Raw genomic sequence first — 19291 nt, forward strand, 5'->3', positions numbered from 1 at the left:
TCTGATATGTAGAATTTGTGTCAAATAATCGATCCAATCAACTTACCACTCAGAATATATTTAGAGATAAATTTGCCTTTTGAAATGTCATAAAGAATTCACAGATTTATAGCCTGATACAAACTACACCTGCATAAAGGATTATTTTAAGGATGAAGTGCAGTCATAGAAAGAGGTTTGAGAATCATTTCCCCATTGCATCATTCCATAAAAAAAACAAAATGTGCATTTACACTATTTATTTAGTTCTCTTTCTTTCTTTTTTGTTCTGTATTTGACTGTGTTAACCTTCTACCTTGTATATATATTTTTTCACTCACAGAAAACCAAGGAGGAAATTAAGGATTAAATGTAAAGATGTGCTCATTCACCCCAACCCCTCCTGTTTTCCTCTTGGTCCATTCTCTGCTTGTTTTGTTCTGCTTTCTGTTTGGCATGTGTGTATGTTACCATAGTATAATTTATTCTACCTGTATGAAGTATTAGACTAGTGACAAATTTGTATTGGCATTTACTCCCCTCAGCCTCTTGGTGTGTTAACTGTAACACTGGCGTAACTGTCTGTTCATTAAAGCTCTACAACTGGACCAAGACAGTGTTGTGCTGGCTGCCTGCTCTTCATTTATAGACACTGAACTTGTTGTTTTTGTTTGCAGGAAGAAAAATGGAAGAGGAAAAAATATTCAGTTCAGCATGTTTGAAATGTTCCCTTAAAAGTGTACCTTATTCAAGACAAGAGTTTTGGAGGGAGGGACAGATGCCTGACTGACATCATCATTAGGCTCTTCCTCCAACAGGAAAAAATTATGAGGCTAGAGAATTTACCAGTAACCGGAAATTTGTATTCAGTATTGTTGTGCTAGTTGTTCAAGTGCATAATAATGTAAATTGGTTTGTAATTATTTATGTAAATTAATGTCAAGATGCAGAGTGTAAAATCCGTTTGTTACGTATGTAAGTGAAGTGCGTAAGTTAAGTAGGTTATGTATGTGATGCAAGTTAAAATAAGTACTAAATAAGTTTGTTACAAAACTTAAGTAAGATACGTGAGTTAAGTATGTTACATTACATTATGTTAGTTTATCACGTTAACACATGACACAAACAGCTCCTGGGTGAAAGGCCTGTGTTTATGTGACCTATCCATCCAACCCAATCTCCTTTCTATGTGGACTGTGTTGCTCTTTATACTACATGACCTGACTTCCTTATCCTCGTCATAATTATTATTGCCACTAAAAGCAGACCTGCAACTCCAAAACTAACAGAAGGAGTTGACCAAGATTGATTTTAAAAATCTTTTACACTTTTTAAACAGTTGTGGACTTTCTGCTTTTATCAGTGGTCCAACTCCAACACTCGGCTGTGGATCACAGCGGTTCAGCAGAGGCCTCAGCCTCCACACTTGGCTCCAGTCCGCCTGCAGGGCCAACAACGTGAGCTTCATTGACAATTTTAATCTGTTTTGGGACTGCTCTTCCTCTTCTAAGAACGATGGTATTCATCTTAACAAGCTGGGTATCCGCCTGCTAGCGGCTAATTTACAGCACGCTGTACAATCTTGTCTGCGTGACTGACTATTTACTTTACACACACACACGCCCCTTCCTCTTCTTCTACGCTGCCACCTCAGAGCACAGTTTCCCAACCTCTGCTACATCCATATCGGTTCCCAGCACAAGTTCATCATCTACAACCCAACTTCTGTCAAATCTATCCCGTCTCTGTGGACTCAGCACCGGCGTACAACCACTCGCTCATTACGTTATCATACCAAACAGCACGTGAATCCAGCCAACCTCAGAACCTAAATCCTCACAACCAATCACAAAACACTCCATGAAACTTGCTCTGTTCAATATCCGGTCACTAAGCAACAAAAGCCCAATCAATGAATTAATCACTGACAGCAACCTTGATATCCTCTGTCTCACTGAAACTTGGCAAAACCATCGTAAGTAACATCGTAAGTCCATCCTCATTTGAACAGCTGACATTCAAACTCTCTGATCCTAAACCCCTGGTCATTTCAATTATCTACCACCCACCCCCAAACCCAACCCTGCCTTGCTCTCCAACCTATCTGAATTCCTTACCCAGCTCTGCTCCATCTCACCTGCCATGAAAAACGGTGTTTTTGAGGGGCTAAACATGCTCCAACCAGAACCAAACATGGCAAACACATTTAAAATTGTACATGTAGTTATCTGATGCTTCAAAGTGGCAAGTCAGCTCAATAGCGCTCCCTACAAAATTTCGCAGATGCAGCGATCGCAGTACGTTTGACCTAGATGTATGACAATTACTAGGCACATGTATCACATGGAGACTTGAAGAAAAGTCTCTTGGGACTATATTCTAAAATCAACCGGATGTCGACCATTTTAATTTCTGTGTGAATTTTTCCTTGATAACTAGTCGCTATACTTTAACAAACTCCTCCTAGAGACTTTGTCAAATCCACTTCAAATTCGGTCATTACAATCTAAAGACCTTTGCAATTAAAAGTCACTCAAAGCTTTACGTTTGATGGAATGGCATAGATGTGGCGTGGCGGCCATTTTATGTGATATGCCGTTAAACAACAAGCTGATGTCACTCCACTGTACTTGTTCAAATCTGTCCCAAACTTGCCATACTTGATAACAGTCATGGCCTGACGATGTCTACAAGCAAATTTTCACTCAGTCATAGCGCCACCTACTGCCAACGTGAAGACAGCATTGTGTGACAAACCGCATCCGATTTACATGATATTTACATGATGTGGTCTGCACTTGATGTAGAGCAACATAATGCATGTTTACGTGTGTTATCTAGTGGATACAGGAACTGGTGGAATATTTGCACAACATATTTTCCAGCGTCACACAGTCCAAGCGGAAAAATACAATGAGCTCCGGGACGTGTTGTCCGATGGTCGAAGACATTAGCGCCCGCGTCTGCCGGCGTCCCGCCAGTACCCGTGAGCAACGGGAAGGAGCGAGGGCCCGTCCATCACTGCTTGCAGCTTTAATTATTAGGGCCCGAGCACCGACGTAGTCGGAGCGGAGGACCTATTGTTTTTCGAATGTTTATTAGGGCCCGAGCACCGACGTAGTCGGAGCGGAGGACCTATTGTTTTTCGAATGTTTTTTATTATTATTAGGGCCCGAGCACCGACGTAGTCGGAGCGGAGGACCTATTGTTTTTGGAATGTTCATTGGGGCCCGAGCACCGACGTAGTCTAATGAAGGAGCTAAATACACAACTCCCAGACCCTTCGCTGTCCAGGTACTCACACACACGCACACGCACACACACACGCACACGCACACGCACACACACACACACACACAGGAGCAGCACAACATTTAAGGTGATTATTATTGGTTTGAACAAATGTTACCTCTCTTGAGAGCAGAAAGTGCCATGAGGAATGCAGACATGTCAGTAACGCCCAGGAGTATTTTGCACTGAGTACCGCTATGTCAAACACCCAACTCTGTCACAATGAAAGCACTTACTAAGCCTAACATCTCCCTCAATCCCATAATTATTCCAGGATACATTATGTACCTGGACCCCAGCTGTCTGATCAGCACAGTGAGGGGATTGCACCTTCTACAATCAGTTTACAGGAGACAGATTGATATGATTGGTGAATAATATCAGCTTGTAAGTAGTGTGCTTAAGCTGTGTGAAACAGACAGAAGAATAAATGAGAAATAAATTGATAGATTCCTCCCTCCCCAACTGTTTTTTTCGGCCGCTGTAGTTCATAGTTCATAACGTTCTATCTTTTATTAACCTGACAGATTTAATTTCCCCTGACAACAAAGATAAGTGAGATGTAGTATCTTTTTTTGTAACCACTTCCTTCTCTTTCATTTACATTTAGTGAGGGTTTTCCTTAAGTCTGGTGACTTTTATGTCTTATCACAGTAGTCCCCTGAGCGTACGATTACTGAGCTCTGTAGCAACCTCTGTTGTTCGGCGACCCGCTCTCACACCCTGCCCCCTCCCTCTCAGCACTCTACTCATTCTAATCTCCTCACTCCAGTAGCACTTTGAAATTAAGCTGTGAGGAAGCAGGGTGTATTTCTAACCTCTTTGCTGTGACACCAGGCCCTCAATCAGCCTCATTGTAAAAAAAAGAAAGACCTCAGCACGTCTGAGTCAACGTGTCTGAGCTGACAGCCGCTCTGAAAACCTTGGCTTTAAAAAGCAACATGACTCACTGATGAATAACTGGTTCCACAAAGCAAAAACATACAGCTAAATCGCTGATAAATATTGACTGTTCTGATTGCCACAATTGGTGCTACCATTTCGGACCACTTAATGGCTATTATCTGGTAATGGTTGACAATGCCCTGATGGAGAGGAAGAGACAGGCCCGGTTGCAAGGATGCAAGGATGCAAATACATTAAGTTTAATATTTTGCACCCTCAGTTATAATTTAAATTAAAGCTGCGAGCAGCGATGAACGGGCCCTCGCAACTTCACGCATGTCGAGGGTACTGGCAGGACTCTGGCCATGTATTTCTGTGACCGTCATACACTGCGTGCACGAGTTAAATGGTATTTCCTGGTACTGGCAGGACTCTGGGTGACGCGGCCATGAATTTCTGTGACCATCACATTGCGTGCACGAGTGAGATATTTCCTGCGTAGACCAGCAGCGTAGCAAGATCATGTTGCCAGGTCTTAAGCCTCAAATCTTTTGAGTGTACATCCGATACAATCATAAATGTAAGCATTTAAAGATCATTAAGAAAATGAATGTGTGTGAATGTGCTTCAGTGTTTGTAACATAACAGACTGTCAGTTTACTGGGATGGGGTTCAACTCCCTCCAGTGTCCTGCTGATTGTGGATGACTTTGTGGAGTGGGCCGGTAGAAATCACCTGAGTCTGAACGTGGCCAAGACCAGAGAGATGGTAGTCGACTTCAGGAGGAAGACAACGGCTCCACAACCGGTGAAAGTTCTGGCAGAGGATGTGGACATGGTGGAGGAGTACAAGTACCTGGGTGTCTCCATCGACAGCAGACTGAACTGGAAGACCAACATCAACATCATTGTGTACAAGAAGGGGATGAGTCGACTCTTTATCTTGAGGAAACTTCGATCCTTCAACGTGTGCAGCAAGATGTTGGAGATGTTCTACCAGTCTGTTGTGGCCAGTGCACTGTATTTTGCAGTAGTCTGCTGGGGAAGCAGCATTGGAGCCGGAGACACCAACAGACTTAACAAACTTGTTAAGAAGGCCGGCTCCATCATTGGCTGCAAACAAGACTATCTGGAAGAGGTGGTGGAGAGGAGGGCACTGAAGAAACTATTATCCATATTGGATAACCCGGACCACTCTCTCCACCACCTACTGCAGGGACAGTGGAGCACTTTCTCCAATAGACTGATTCAGCTCCGCTGTCACAAGGACCGATACAGGAGAACATTCTTGCCCACTGCAATATCACTGTATAATAAATCACCTCTGGCCAAATCAAACATGGTGATTAGACTATAACTAGACTATAACACTGCTACACTGTTGTTGCTGCTGTTGGTGATCTTGTGCACTACTGTTTAGTTTATTTTTTCCTACTTAGTTAATTTAATACGATTCTATTTAGTGTATATACTGTGCATTTTTATTACTATATTTTCTTAAATTTAATAGGTCCTGCTCTGTTATTTGATTATATTGTATATAGTGTGCATTTTCCATACTTAATATTTATATTTTATTGTGTAACCCTGTTTGCTGCTGCCACAGACACATTTCCCCATGGGGATGAATAAAGTATAATTCTATTCTATTCTATTCTATTCTAGCTGAACACCAGACAGGTTTGGCTAGCTGGATGACGTCATGCTAATAACTTATTGAAACAGGATTGAGCAAAATAATTTAACGCTCTGAAATGGAGAAGTCCTTTTTGTTTTGTTTGTTTTTGTTTTTTGTTTTATTTTAGTTTAGGTTTGTAAGGGGACAGGTTATAGGATTCACACTCCAATATAGTAGGTGGCGGTAATGCACCATTCACTGGATGCCATCCGCCATAAAATCAAAAAGAAGAAGAACGCCACGGTCATTGACGTCATTGACACGCCCACTTGGCTGAAGGATAAGTTGCTGTGTGTTTTTTCGCAGGATCACTTTCTACTAGAAGGTTCTCTTTTCTGTTATCAGAAGACCACTGGATCACATCTTCAAGACCCGACAGGACTCTACGAAGTTTGATCTCCAAACGACTTGTTTTCTCTGCCAAGGTGAGTTTTCTGTGATTATTAACGTCTGTAGCATAGCGTTTTTTTGTCAGCTGCTGGTTAAACGTGTTGATCGTTAGGTGTCAAGCTAACACATAAAGTAGAGCAATATTGTATACTGCTTATGTATCGCAAAAGCCAAAATAGCAGTTGTTTTCTGATACAATTTCAAATGTTCGCGCGGTCACAAACCCACTTCCGCATTGTTGCGCAACAACCGTCTTTGTCCACACACCGTTTCAGTTTCTGTTGCTCTGAAAGTGCTGATAGTGTTCACAAACTTCACAAGCACAGATTCGTTGTCGTCCGTTTTGTAGCGGATTGCAATTCATGGCAGATTCCTTCAACAAACCTGGCTATTTGTGCGCGAGTCGGCAGCTGGTTAAATGTGTTGATGTTTAGGAGTGTGTCTCCTCACTGCTCTGACTGCAGCTGTGCCAGGCTTCTGTGAGAGTACCCGCCTGTGTGTGCTTTGGGTTTGCGGGGGAGGGGGGGCTCACACCAGCTGCTCGTTCACGAGAGTGCAGAACACGTGCTTTAACGTCAGAAAAGTCTCTAATAACTCCGGAAAAAGTCGCTAGATTTGTTGCCAGTAGCTTTTGACAAAAAAGTCTCCATGAGGCTTTGGAAAGTCGACAGATTTAGTGAGAAAGTCGCCATGTTGGCATCACTGCACGGCTAAATATGTCCCCAGGGCAACATTGGCCGTAACAATGGTTCCTATCACATATAAAACTAAACAAAAATCCATCTTCATAAAAGTTGTACTAATAATAATATATAAACAAGCATATTAAAGCTACAAAGATGTAAAAACAAAAGCAGTTCACTTACCAGAGCTGCTGTTCACTGTTTAGCTGCTGTTCCTCCTTTTTCTTTGTCAATAAAGAGTTTAATCTCACTGTTGTTCAGTATATCCGTGTGTTTTAGTTCCAGTAAGAAGTCCTTCTCCATTCACGGAGGCCAGTGAAGACAGCCGAGCTTCCCCAGTTGTATTCTTGAATAGGTTTTAATGTGTTTGAGGGCTGAAAATGTCCGCTGAAAATATTAAATTATGAAATAGCTATAACTTTGTGATTCTGTTTAGGCCAGCAGGCCCTGACGGCCCACCACTGCTCAACAACAGTCTTTGCTCATAGTCTTTTTTTAAGTTTCTGTTGCTCTGAAATGCGCGGGTAGTGTTCACAAGCTTATTTAGAGCACAGATTCATTGTCATCCGTTTTGTAGTGGATTGCAATTCATGGTAGATGGAATTATGAGATACTGGCTTATGATAAGAAGCTGAACTTGCTGTCCTTATATCATAGTTGTAGCAAGTGTAATTGATGGTCTATCACGGTCGCAGAATATTAACCAGGCATGCATGGTATATGATGTAAAATATATGATGTATATAATATATATATGGCTCGAGTGTGCAGTGCCAGGTTCCCATACATGCCACAAGGGCGTGCTGTAGAAGTACAGATCAGAAGTGACAACATTTGTGTTTATAGTTCTATAGTGCCCTCTTGTGGCAGGTATAACATACTGCAGACTCTTACATGTGAGTAAGAGCATAGTTATGATACCGTTTGTTATTGTAATGACTTGCACGGTCGTTGATATTATAATCATGGATGTATTAGAAATTATCTTTCCTAACATGTAGCATTTTGTAACTCTGAACAGCAACATCTTGTGATGTCATGACTAATCAATGAACTAATATACTTTCAGATGCCTCGTGGACGATCTTACCGCCGATCTCAGGCAGCCAAGAGGATTGCAGAGATGCGCCGTCCCTTGGAAATTAACCCTCAAAGACCCTCTGTTTCTTCTGGTATGTTGGCAACTGCTTTCCTTAATTGCTGTTCTATGTGTAAGCTGTATTTTCTTTTTACATGTCTGGAATGTGCACTGTTGTGTTTAAATGGATTATGTAGTATTATGTTTCATAGTGTTTATTTTGTTTTCCTTGTCTATTCAATAGTTGATGGAACGGGATTTCGTAATCCAGCGACGAAGTGGCCAACTTCCACCGTGACCGGGAAGCAGCACAAGATGGTCTTTCTAGATAACTCTCCAGACAATAAGGTATATTTGCGTTGACAAATTATCAAGAAAGTTGTTGATTTCCGTAAGATTATTTGTTTGTCATTCTAAAAATGCCATTTTGTGTTTAGTTTTTCCTTCTTGTAGGCGACTCGCATCTGCGAGGCATTGCAGATGGTTTTGTGGAGATGCCAGCAGTATTTTCTTATGGTGTGATGTCTACGCCGGGGGCCGCTGCAAAGGACTTGCGGACTGAGGTGCTGAATGCTGCGTTGGATCGTACTCCTGATGTTGTCTGTGTTTTGGCCCCATCCAACAACCTCACTTCCCGTAGAACCGTCATCAAGGCTGGTGACGAGTTCGCCCTGCTCCTTGGTAGTGTTTGCGAGAAATGGGATGAGGTAAGATATCTTTTCTACTAGAAATGATGTTGGTGTAGAAGTTGAGAGGTTGGGTATAGCGTTTGGATAAAATAACTTATGAACGTCTATTGTTTATTTTTAGGTGGTGGTGGTGGATTTTCCTCCAGGGCTTAACGTACCGGTGGATGTGCAGGAGCACCTGTGAAATCAGTACCGTCGTAAGGCTGCATCTGCAGGTGTGTTTCATGAAATGTCACTTATGAAAAGTTACATGTTTACCAGTTAATATATGCCATGCCATTTTGATTTTCCATAATTTATTTTGTTTATTTGATTCGCATAAATCATGATTCATATATACACATTAACAAAATGAACTTCCATTACAATCATATTGTGTTAGTAAATGGAATCAATGTAAAGGCTTGTCTTCCTAAAAGTCATAATGGTAGAAATATCAGAAAAGAGATCACATCTGTGCACTGCATAATTGTTTTGTCTACATCTTGTTTTCTGTCAAAAAAGACTGTTGAAAATCATTTAGGCCTTTTTAGTAAATCTGGCTTTTTCTTCTCATGTTAAGGTGTCCGGTACTGGTCTGTTGCTGAGCAGTTTCCTATGAACGACCTTCAGCTTTGGTACAAAGACAGCGTAAGTAAATTAGGTTGATGACATGTGCAGAAGTGTGATTTATTGTTGTTTATAGATTATAGCAATCAATTCATGGCAGATTTATATTGATTCGTAGGTTATGTGTTAAGTCATATCTCTATTATTGCTTTGTAGGTGCATTTGAGTGACTCTGACGGGATGCCGATCTTGGCAAAGGCGTTCTTTTCTGCTGCACATGACCACCTGCTGAGCAAGGTGCTGGATCCTGTTTCTACCAAGAAGCCAGATGTTTCTCCAAAGACATCGCCTCCTGCTCGCAGGATCTCGCCGAAGGTGGTCGTGAAGGGAGAGGTCCGCCGCATGCCACGCCGACCAGGCCCTTCTGAGTGGACATTTGTTGGATGTGGCAAGAAGGTAAATGATTGCAGACTGTAATTTTGTAGCTGATTGTGCAGACACGTGTATAGCGTTAACATGGTAACATGTAATGGTCAAAGGAGACACGTGTTTAATGTAAGGAATGCTATTGTCATTACAGAGACATCATTTGGGGAAACCAGAGCAGTCTTGCGGTGCACCCAAGAGGAGGCTTGTTCATCAGCAGGTTTGTCAGGTTTCATTTATGTGCTGAAAAACACGGAAATATTTATGATCATAATTGTATGGATAGCACTTGTGTAGCAAGGTGTCCATAACATTTTTTTCTGCTGTATATTTCAGGTTGTCAAAGAATGTTCTGTACGTCTCTGGAGGTTCAGCAGTGCCATCTTGGATGCCATGGATGCTGTTCCATCGCATCTTCCAAGCCCAGCAGCGTGCCCAGCAGTTGTTTCACAATGCAGAAAGGTAACTTGCAACTACATGTCCTCTGTCTGTCTATAGAATTTTAGAAGTCAGAAATTATTATATTTCCATATGAAAATGTTGCAAGTTGTGCTTACAAATGTTTGTTGTTTATCTCAATTTAGGAACGACGCATGGGACGACCCCAGAAGGCAGTTTTAGACAAGACCGTGACAGAGCAGCAGGTGTGTTTTTGTGTATACCATATCTGTCTGTTGTGAAATTGAATTTTATGCAGTGTATGCAAGTAAAGACATATCTGTATTTGTACATTGCACTGTGGAAATAAATGTGCTGAAAGTTAACTGTGGCATTCTCTTTTAGGTGGACACACCTAGTGTTGCAAACATCCCTGTGGAGCCATCAGAGACGGTGGCTGTGAATGCAGAGGTGGGTGTTCTTCATACTTATATTGAAATGATCTAACGGAACATGTTGTTAATGAAAATGCAGTTAAATTACACTGAAATCAGTTTTTAAGCAACTACATGTTTTTAAATGTTCTTTGTCCCTTTATGTTCCATAAGGTGCCAATCCCCCAGGCTGTGCAACTCTCCTCAATGCCAACATCACCTTCCAGGGCTTTGCAAGTGGATATGAGAGAGAGTGACCACCTTAAGGGCTGCACACAAAGAAACATCAAAGGTCAGACTGGTTCTAATCCTAATGAGTGCATCTGTGCAAACAAACGGCAAACGGCTGTTGTGGCTGGGACTGTTTTCAGCAAAGCAGATGGACAGTCTAATGTGAACATAGGTCTTGCACGTAGTGTTGTTGCTGCAATCAAACATGTGATTACTCCTGTATGCACATGGAAGGGGTCAGAGGTTGATGGCATACGTGTAGAAAGTATGAAATTGGAAATGGCAAGCCATCAAAGTAATGTAGCAGAGGAACAACTGTGCACGTTGCTAAAACAGAGTGCTGTGTTTGGCATTAGCTGGGCAGTTGATGTGGGCGAGCCGGAGTACAATAACTGTGAGACTGTGCTGTTGAGAAAAATGGAAGAACTATTAGATGGAGATAGAATGTGTCTTTTGAACCTTGATAGTGCAGTTATTACTGTTATTCAACACGGCAAGTTTTTTGTAGTAGTTGATTGTGGCGTACGTGATGCCGGGTCCGGGTTGGCATCTGTTTATGGCACGCCTGTGGCCGTTTTCAACACATGTATGGCAGACCTGATGTATCACATTAGGGATCTAAAAGAGTCTTTAAACGCTGGGTAGTGGGGTATTCACAGCCTTTCAGTTCAGTACCAAACTGATACTGACATGGAGTGTGCTACTGGGTTTACAGAGAGTGTAGACAAACATTCTGTCAGTTGTGATGGTGACAGTGGCGACAGGAATGTTGCAACTGATGTTGAGGCAGGCAGTTCTGGTAGGCTTGATAACGGTGTAATGGGATCATTTCACCAGGGGGATGAGAGGTTTACATTTGGAGGAGTTCAGTGCATGGCAATGGCGTTGGTAAGTTTAGCAAAACATACCAGAGAGAGTGTCTTCTCATGGCAGACAACAGATCTGGACTCAGTGTTGCTTTCAGGTGACCAGTTGTACACTCGTTTGAGAGAAAGTGACGCGATCAGCAGCACGTCTAGTCTGTTGTGTGTCAATGACTTGCCTAAGCAGGACGAAATCGATGGACATAATTTTCAATTTAGTTATGATGATGACTTTGTGATAGGACATGTAGATGTGGTTTAAGGTTTACTGATTGAAAATCGTACCCTCACCACTCTTTCTAGTGGACTGGAGCAGATATTTTCAAAATACACCACATGTCTTCTGACGTTGTGTGGCAATACGTGTGCAATCATTAAGGGAAATGGACAGTATGCAGTGGTTGACTCGCATGCACGCAATGCTAGTGGCATGGTTGATGGAGATGGAAGGAGTGTTTTGTATTTTGATTCAATGGACGATGTATACGAGCACATTTGTCGTCTGTCAGAGGGGTTTGGCAATCAGCAAAAGCTTTTTGAAATAAGTGGTGTTTGTGTCACTGAGACACCCCTGAACTCTAGTATTGAAGGAGCAGCCAATAATGTCACAGTAGCCAAGTGCAAGATGTCTGTAGGAAGTTGTGCTTCAAAGAAATTGATAACCCATGATGTCACTGGTGTTAATTCAGATGTTGAGTTTGTCAGTGATGTGACAAAACCTGCAGTTTGCTCCTATTTGTAAAGAGGTTGGTCAGGCTTTATGCTTACAGTTAAATGTTGCGTTTAAAAACACTGATGCACCAGTGTCTACAGCTGTTGGTGCGTTAGGCACTCTGTGTAAAAATCACAAAATTGTGGCTGATGGCAACTGTTTCTTTAGAGCAGTCTCCCAAGCTGTGAGTGGCTCAGAAAGGCACCACGGATAAGTGAGGTTTGCTGTTAGGCATTTACAAAGCAATGTAATGACATATAAGAATATATTAAGAGATGCATATTCGTCAGTGGCAGAGTACATAAGTACTTTAAAGATGCATAAGCTTGGTAGTTGGGCAACTGAGGTTGAAATTCAAGCGGCAGCCAATGTTTTAGGTGTCAATATTTTCACATATGTTCAAGACAGATGGTTGCAGGAATAACTGTTTCTCAAACCAGGGGATCTACTTGGAGAACTGCAATAATAACCATTATGAGACAGTTCTGTGTGTCAATCAGCCTCAGTTGCAGAGCTGTTATGGCTTCTGCAAAAGGTTAACTTCTGCAAGCTACAATTTGAGGAAACGTAGTAAAGTGAAAGACGATAGAACACATCAACAACAGCATAGTAACGTGCAGAATGAAACATCCTCCTACTTGAAGAGGAAACAGAAATTACAAAAGAAAATGAAATATCACAACAATGAGTTGCATAGAGAGAAAATGAAGGCATTTAGTAAAAGTAAGTACTGTGAAAATGAATTTCACAAGCAAAATGTAAAAGCCATGAGTACAAAGAAGTATAGAAATCCAGAGCATAAGAAGCTTGTTATAGCAGGTAACAAATTAAGGATGAAAATTCAGAGCAGTTTGATTTTGTGACGGAGCAGTTATTGGAAAAAGTTAAAAATGGGCCAGATTTTGTGTTGTTTGTCATAGATTGTTGTTTAAACATCAGGTTGTACATTGTAAAAGAGATGATTATAAAAACAGTACAGCAATTGCAGATGCATGTATAAGTGAAAAATATTTACACAAATGTAATAAGGATTGCGTAATGCCATGTCAATGGTTGGGTACAGCAAGAGGTCAGCTGTGGATTTGTTGCACTTGTCATTTTAAGATTAATAGAGGTGAAATGCCACCTGAATGTGCAATAAACAATTTGGCAGTTCATCCCATTCTGGCACAGTTGGAGTGTTTGAATAGCTTAGAACAACATTTGATTGCTTTGAATATACCATTTATGAAAATGTTGGCATTACCTAAAGGTGGCCAAAGTAGAGTACATGGACATGGACATGTGTTCCAGCAAATATTGTGCAGACTAACAATTTACTTCCACATTCTGACATGGAAGGATCTTTGTTGGCTGTTAAATTGAAGCGTAAACTAACATGAAAGGGGCATTATGAATATCAATTTGTTAACACTATGCGCATAAAGCAAGCGTTGCAATATTTAAAACAGACAAATGTACATTATAAAGATGTAGAGTTTAATGAAGCTTGGCTAAATGGGTTTAGTAGGGAACAAGATGAAGAGGTTTTAGGAAAGGAGAGTGAAACAAATGTAGAGAGTGGTGAAGCATCTACAGATGTTGGTGAAGATGAGCATTTGCATGATAGGCAGCAACATTGTATGTTTCAGGTCATGTGTCTCATGCCTCTTGACATTGGTCAAGAAGTGCTTGATCAATATGTTGATGATGTTTTGAATGTGGCACCAGCAGAAGGGAGTAATCCTGTGAAATTGCTATCTGATCATGAAAACGAAGCCAAATGCTTCACAGTGTTGTTTCCACAGGGATGGTCCACATACCATGCTAGTAGACAGTATCGCTTGACATTGTCGCGTTGTTTTAATAACAGGATTTTACATGTTGATGGTAGATTTTCACAAAATGTTGAGTACATCTTTTTTGCTCAGTACATGTCTGAGGTTGAAAAAGTTGTGTCAAACGTATCCATAGCATTACGGAAAGGACAAGGAGGTAGTAAAGGTCAAAAGGTTAGCAATGATGTGTTGAACAATGAAGAATCTTTAAAAAAGTTGTTGGAATTTGATAATGGCTATCGTTTTCTTAAACCTATTAGAGGTACCCCATCTTTTTGGCAGGGAGCACAGCGTGACTTGTTGGCTTGTGTTCGTCAGCTTGGTGTCCCTACATGGTTCTGTTCGTTTTCTTCTGCTGATATGCGTTGGAAAAATCTTCTGTATAGTATTTTGAAACGGGAAGGTAGAACGCAGACAGTTAAGGATTTAGAATTTTACATCGCAATCCCGTCACTGCAGCGAGTGTTTGATTTTCGCTGGCATTGTTTTTTGAAGGCGGTACTCATGTCTCCATCTCATCCAATCGGGAAAATAAAGGGCTACTTTTATAGGGTGGAATTCCAGCAACGTGGTTCACCACATGTCCACTGTCTATTTTGGATTGAGAATGCCCCATTAATTGATAAAAAACACAGATGCTGAGGTAATTGAATTTGTTGATAAATATGTAACATGTGAATTACCATCACAAGATGAGCCCTTAAAAGACATTGTGACATCTGTGCAACAGCATTCAAAAACGTGTAAAAAGAATAAAACTGTTTGCCTTTTCGGTTTTCCCAGGCCGGCATCAGCTCGAACATTTACTGTATATGTCGTGAAGATGATGATAAGAAAATGTGCACGTGTAAGGTAGATGACACCAATAGGACGGCACATTGTGAATGCAAGAATGAGGAGCAGGAAAAAACTGAGAAAATGAAGAGAGTATGCATCTAAAATTCTGACAGCAGTTGAGGAGGCTCTTTCAGATGATCATGCTAGTTTTGCTTCTGTGGAAGAGTTGTTCAGACATTTAGGTATTAATCAAACTATCTTTGAGAAGGCATATAAGCGGTTCTGTAGGAAAACACATGTGTTAAAAAGGCAGGCCAATGAGGTTTGGATTAATCAATATAGCAAACCACTGTTAAAATGTTGGAATGCTAATATTGACATACAATATGTTGTTGATGCATGTGTAGTGTACATCACTTCTTATATTTCAAAGTCAGAAAAAGAGATGGGACTATTGTTGGGGAATGCACAAAGGGAAGCAGCTAAGGAAGGAAATGCTAGTGCAAAAGATGCATTGAAGAATTTAGGGCGTGTGTATTTACACAACAGAGATGTGTGTGCTCAAGAGGCTGTATATAGGTTAACAAACATGCATCTGAAGGAATGTTCAAGGAAAGTTGTTTTTGTGCCAGTAGGGGATAATGTTGTTAAAATGAGTTTGCCTTTACGTGTGTTAAAACAAAAGGCAGCATCAGGTAATCTTACCACAGAAGACATGTGGATGCCTAGTGGTGTTGATAGATACAAGAATAGGCCAAACGATGGTAGTTTTAATGACATGCGTATTGTAACATTTGCATCAGAGTATCGTATTCTGTCTAAAAACGAGAAGTCTGCAAATCGGATTAAACTAAACAATGATTTTTGTTTTGAAAAGAACACGTTCACAACCTGCAGTTATGCGTTATGTGCGCTTTTCAGAGACAAAAAACCCTGAACTTTTCTATCAGAGTATTCTGCAATTGCTTATGCTGTATCGTAAAGATGTGCAGCTCAAACCACCAGGTTTTGAGACATAATCAGCAGTTTTACAGTGGTGGTAGTGTGAGATTAGCTGATGGATTGCTACATTTGGTGAAGTCAGTTGTTGATTTAAATAGAAGCAAATTCGAACATGATGCAGATGAGTTGGATACTATCCAAAATGCAGCTGATAATGATAGTGTTTTAGAAGATGCCTGGTGTGAGCTGTGCCCAGAGCAAGAATTGGAGCGTTTAGAGTGCAACCAGCTATGCAGAGATGAGGAACAGGTAGTGGATGAGCAGATAGAAAATATTCCTGATTTAGGAGTGAATAGGGAGCAAGTTGCACATTTAGAAAAGAGAAATAACATCATGTGCAGGAGTGATGGTCTGGCATTAATTCGATCTCTTAATGAGCCACAGATGTGTATTTTCTATGAGATTAGAAATTGGTGTTTACAAAAGGTAATGGGGGGGGGGAGCCAGACCCATTACGTGTTTTCATTACAGGTGGTGCAGGGACAGGTAAAAGCCATTTAATAAAGGCTATTCAGTACGAGGCAATGAGGTTGTTGTCAACAATCTGTCGTCATCCTGGTGACATTTGTGTTTTATTAACTGCTCCTACAGGGATAGCTGCATATAATTTACATGCAGCTACTATTCACAGCACATTTAGCATTGGGAAAGATGTACACTTGCCTTACACGCCGTTGGGTGAAGAAAAGCTTAATTCTCTACGTGCTGAATATAGTAGCTTGCAGATTTTGATCATTGATGAAATCTCCATGGTTGATCATAAACTGTTAGCTTATATCCATGGAAGACTGCAACAGATTAAACAATCTGGTGATTCCCCATTTGGAAATGTTAGTGTGCTTGCTGTTGGAGATTTTTTTCCAGTTGCCTCCAGTGAAGGGCAAACCCTTGTATGTCGAAAATGTTGGTGTAGATTTGTGGTCTAGCCTATTTAAAGTGGTGGAATTAAAAAGTATTGTTCGACAAAAAGATCATGTATTTGCCGAGTTGCTAAACCGACTAAGAATACGTTCAAAAGGGACCCCAATGCAAGACAATGACATTGAGATATTAAAGCGTTGTGAAATGGGTGAAGTTGGCTCAGCTTTACACATATTTCCTACAAATAGGCAAGTAAATGAGCATAATGTTGTGCAGCTTCTTAACATGTGTCCTGAACATGTACAGATAAACGCACAGGACTTTGTAAATAGTAAGAAAACAGGCAAGCTTGAGTTGATGAAAGGACATCATGCCAAAGCATATGATACATGTTTGGCTGAAACGCTGCTTTTGGGCGTAGATGCCCGTGTAATGTTGTGTAAGAATGTAGACCTAATGGATGGTCTGGTTAATGGGGTATGTGGCACCGTAACTCATATAGTGTATGGCAATGACAATAATACGTTTCCTCAAACTGTGTATGTCAAATTTGATGACAAAGAAGTTGGTGCACAGAGGACACGCTGTGGTAATGCGTCAGCAGTTGCAGTGGGTTCTACTGGTATTGAACCAGAAGAGGAAAGGGTAACTAAGAAAGGTGGATTGCGGCGTCAGTTCGCACTTAAACTTGCTTGGGCTTGTACAGTGCATAAAGTGCAAGGCCTTACTGTTGATAGTGCTGTAGTTTGTCTTAAAAAAATATTTTCTGCAGGACAGGCATATGTGGCATTGAGTCGTTTCAGAAGTTTGTCTGGGTTGGTAATTCAAGATTTTGAAGATAAAACCATATATTGTAAGGACAACATTAATGATGCAATTCAGAGTATGGACCCATTCTTGATGAAAAATCCAATGAGCCACATTTTGAATACACATACGTTTACTGTGTTTTTGATGACTGTGCAGAATTTGACTCTGCATTGTGTGTGTACGCATTTGCGGCTTAACTGTATTGCTGTTACAGAAACATGGTTACCTGCTGATTCCTCATATCACTCTGTCAACATCAATGGTTATACATTTGATAGTTCTCCCCGAAGTTCGTCTTACAGCAGCAGCAACCCCGCATTGGTTGATTTGCAAGGCCAACAACATGGTGGTGTTGGCATGTATAGTGCAGACAGTTTGAAATTAAACATGCTGAAAGTACCAGATGTAAATTTAGAATGTTTAGTGTACAACTGTCTGCCTTACAACATACTTACAGCAGTTATTTACAGGCTTTATCCCATGGCTTTGTTTAAAGAATATCTAGGGAAGTTACTTGATTGGCTAGATCCAAGAAGTAACACAATTGCTGTTATGGGAGATTTTAATGATGACATTCGTAAATCATTAACAATCTGCAAATTTATTACAGACAAAGGTTATGTTCAGCTTCTCAAAACACCCACAACAGAGAGAGGCACATTAATTGATCGTGTGTATGTTAAAACACATTATCAAGTAGAATCAATAGTGTTACCAACATACTTTAGTGATCATGAGGGGATTGTATGTTCTTTTCAATGTACAACTGATGATGACTTGTAACAGCTGCAAGTTCAGCTTACTTGGCAACAGAGGTGAAGAGGTTTCTCGTAACCATAATTGGAAGCCACAAGCGGCTGAACTGGGAAAGCTGCAGTCATAAAATTTAGACAGGGGTGTGGTTTAGATAGAAAAAAAAAAAAAAAAAAAAAAAAATCATCAAGGCATAGTTCAAAGATTTGTGTATTTGGATCATGTTTTATTTTATTTTGTGCATGTTTTCTATAGAAATGAGTAGTTGTATGTTGGCTGTGTTCTTTCCCCTCTGCTCTTCTTCCTGTACACAAACAGCTGCACCTCCAGTCACCAGTCCGTCAAGCTCGTGAAGTTCGCGGATGACACCACCCTCATTGGACTCATCTCTGGTGGGGATGAGTCCGCCTACAGGTGGGAGATTGACCATCTGGTGACCTGTTGCGGTTTGAACAACTTAGAGCTCAATGCTCTAAAGACAGTGGAGATGGTTGTGGATTTCAGGAAGAACGTAGCCCCACCTGCCCCTATCACCCTGTGTGACTCCCCCGTCAACGCTGTGGAGTCCTTCCGTTTCCTGGGCTCCATCATAACCCAGGACCTCAAGTGGCTAAGAAGGCCCAGCAGAGGATGTACTTCCTGAGGCAGCTGAAGAATTTCAACCTGCCAAAGACAATGATGGTGCACTTCTACACAGCCATCATTGAGTCCATCCTCTGCTCCTCCATCACAGTCTGGTACGCTGCAGCCACTGCCAAGGACAAGGACAGCCTGCAGCGCATCATTCGCTCTGCCGAGAGGGTGATTGGCTGCAATCTGCCGTCCCTCCAGGACCTGTTCACTTCAAGGACCCTGAAGCGAGCAATAAAGATTGTAGCCGACCCCTCTCACCCTGGACACAAACTATTCATGCCCCTTCCATCTAACAGGAGGCTGAGGTCCATCAGGACCAAGACCTCAAGCCACATGAACAGTTTCTTCTAGTCAGGCTCATTAACAGAGCCCG

At 41.2% G+C, this 19291-nt stretch overlaps 1 protein-coding gene across 2 annotated transcripts; it reads left to right on the top strand.

Moving 5' to 3' along the window:
- Positions 1-8856: 8856 nt before the first annotated feature.
- On the top strand, positions 8857-18468 carry LOC116399330 (uncharacterized). Of its 2 annotated transcripts, none has more exons than XM_031876416.1 (8): positions 8857-8887; positions 9235-9302; positions 9438-9677; positions 9802-9867; positions 9984-10109; positions 10232-10291; positions 10431-10496; positions 10634-18468. In XM_031876416.1, the coding sequence occupies exon 8, from the start codon at positions 16642-16644 to the stop codon at positions 18313-18315; it is 1674 nt and encodes a 557-aa protein (XP_031732276.1). In that variant the 5' UTR covers positions 8857-8887; positions 9235-9302; positions 9438-9677; positions 9802-9867; positions 9984-10109; positions 10232-10291; positions 10431-10496; positions 10634-16641; the 3' UTR covers positions 18316-18468. The 2 variants fall into 2 exon arrangements, with proteins under 2 accessions (XP_031732276.1, XP_031732277.1); XM_031876417.1 differs by having other exon boundaries at positions 8863-8887.
- The last annotated feature ends 823 nt before the right edge of the window (positions 18469-19291 follow it).

The sequence above is a fragment of the Anarrhichthys ocellatus genome, unplaced genomic scaffold, assembly GCF_004355925.1.
Source record: "Anarrhichthys ocellatus isolate YVR2014 unplaced genomic scaffold, GSC_Weel_1.0 scaffold108, whole genome shotgun sequence".
NCBI classification, from domain to species: domain Eukaryota; kingdom Metazoa; phylum Chordata; class Actinopteri; order Perciformes; family Anarhichadidae; genus Anarrhichthys; species Anarrhichthys ocellatus.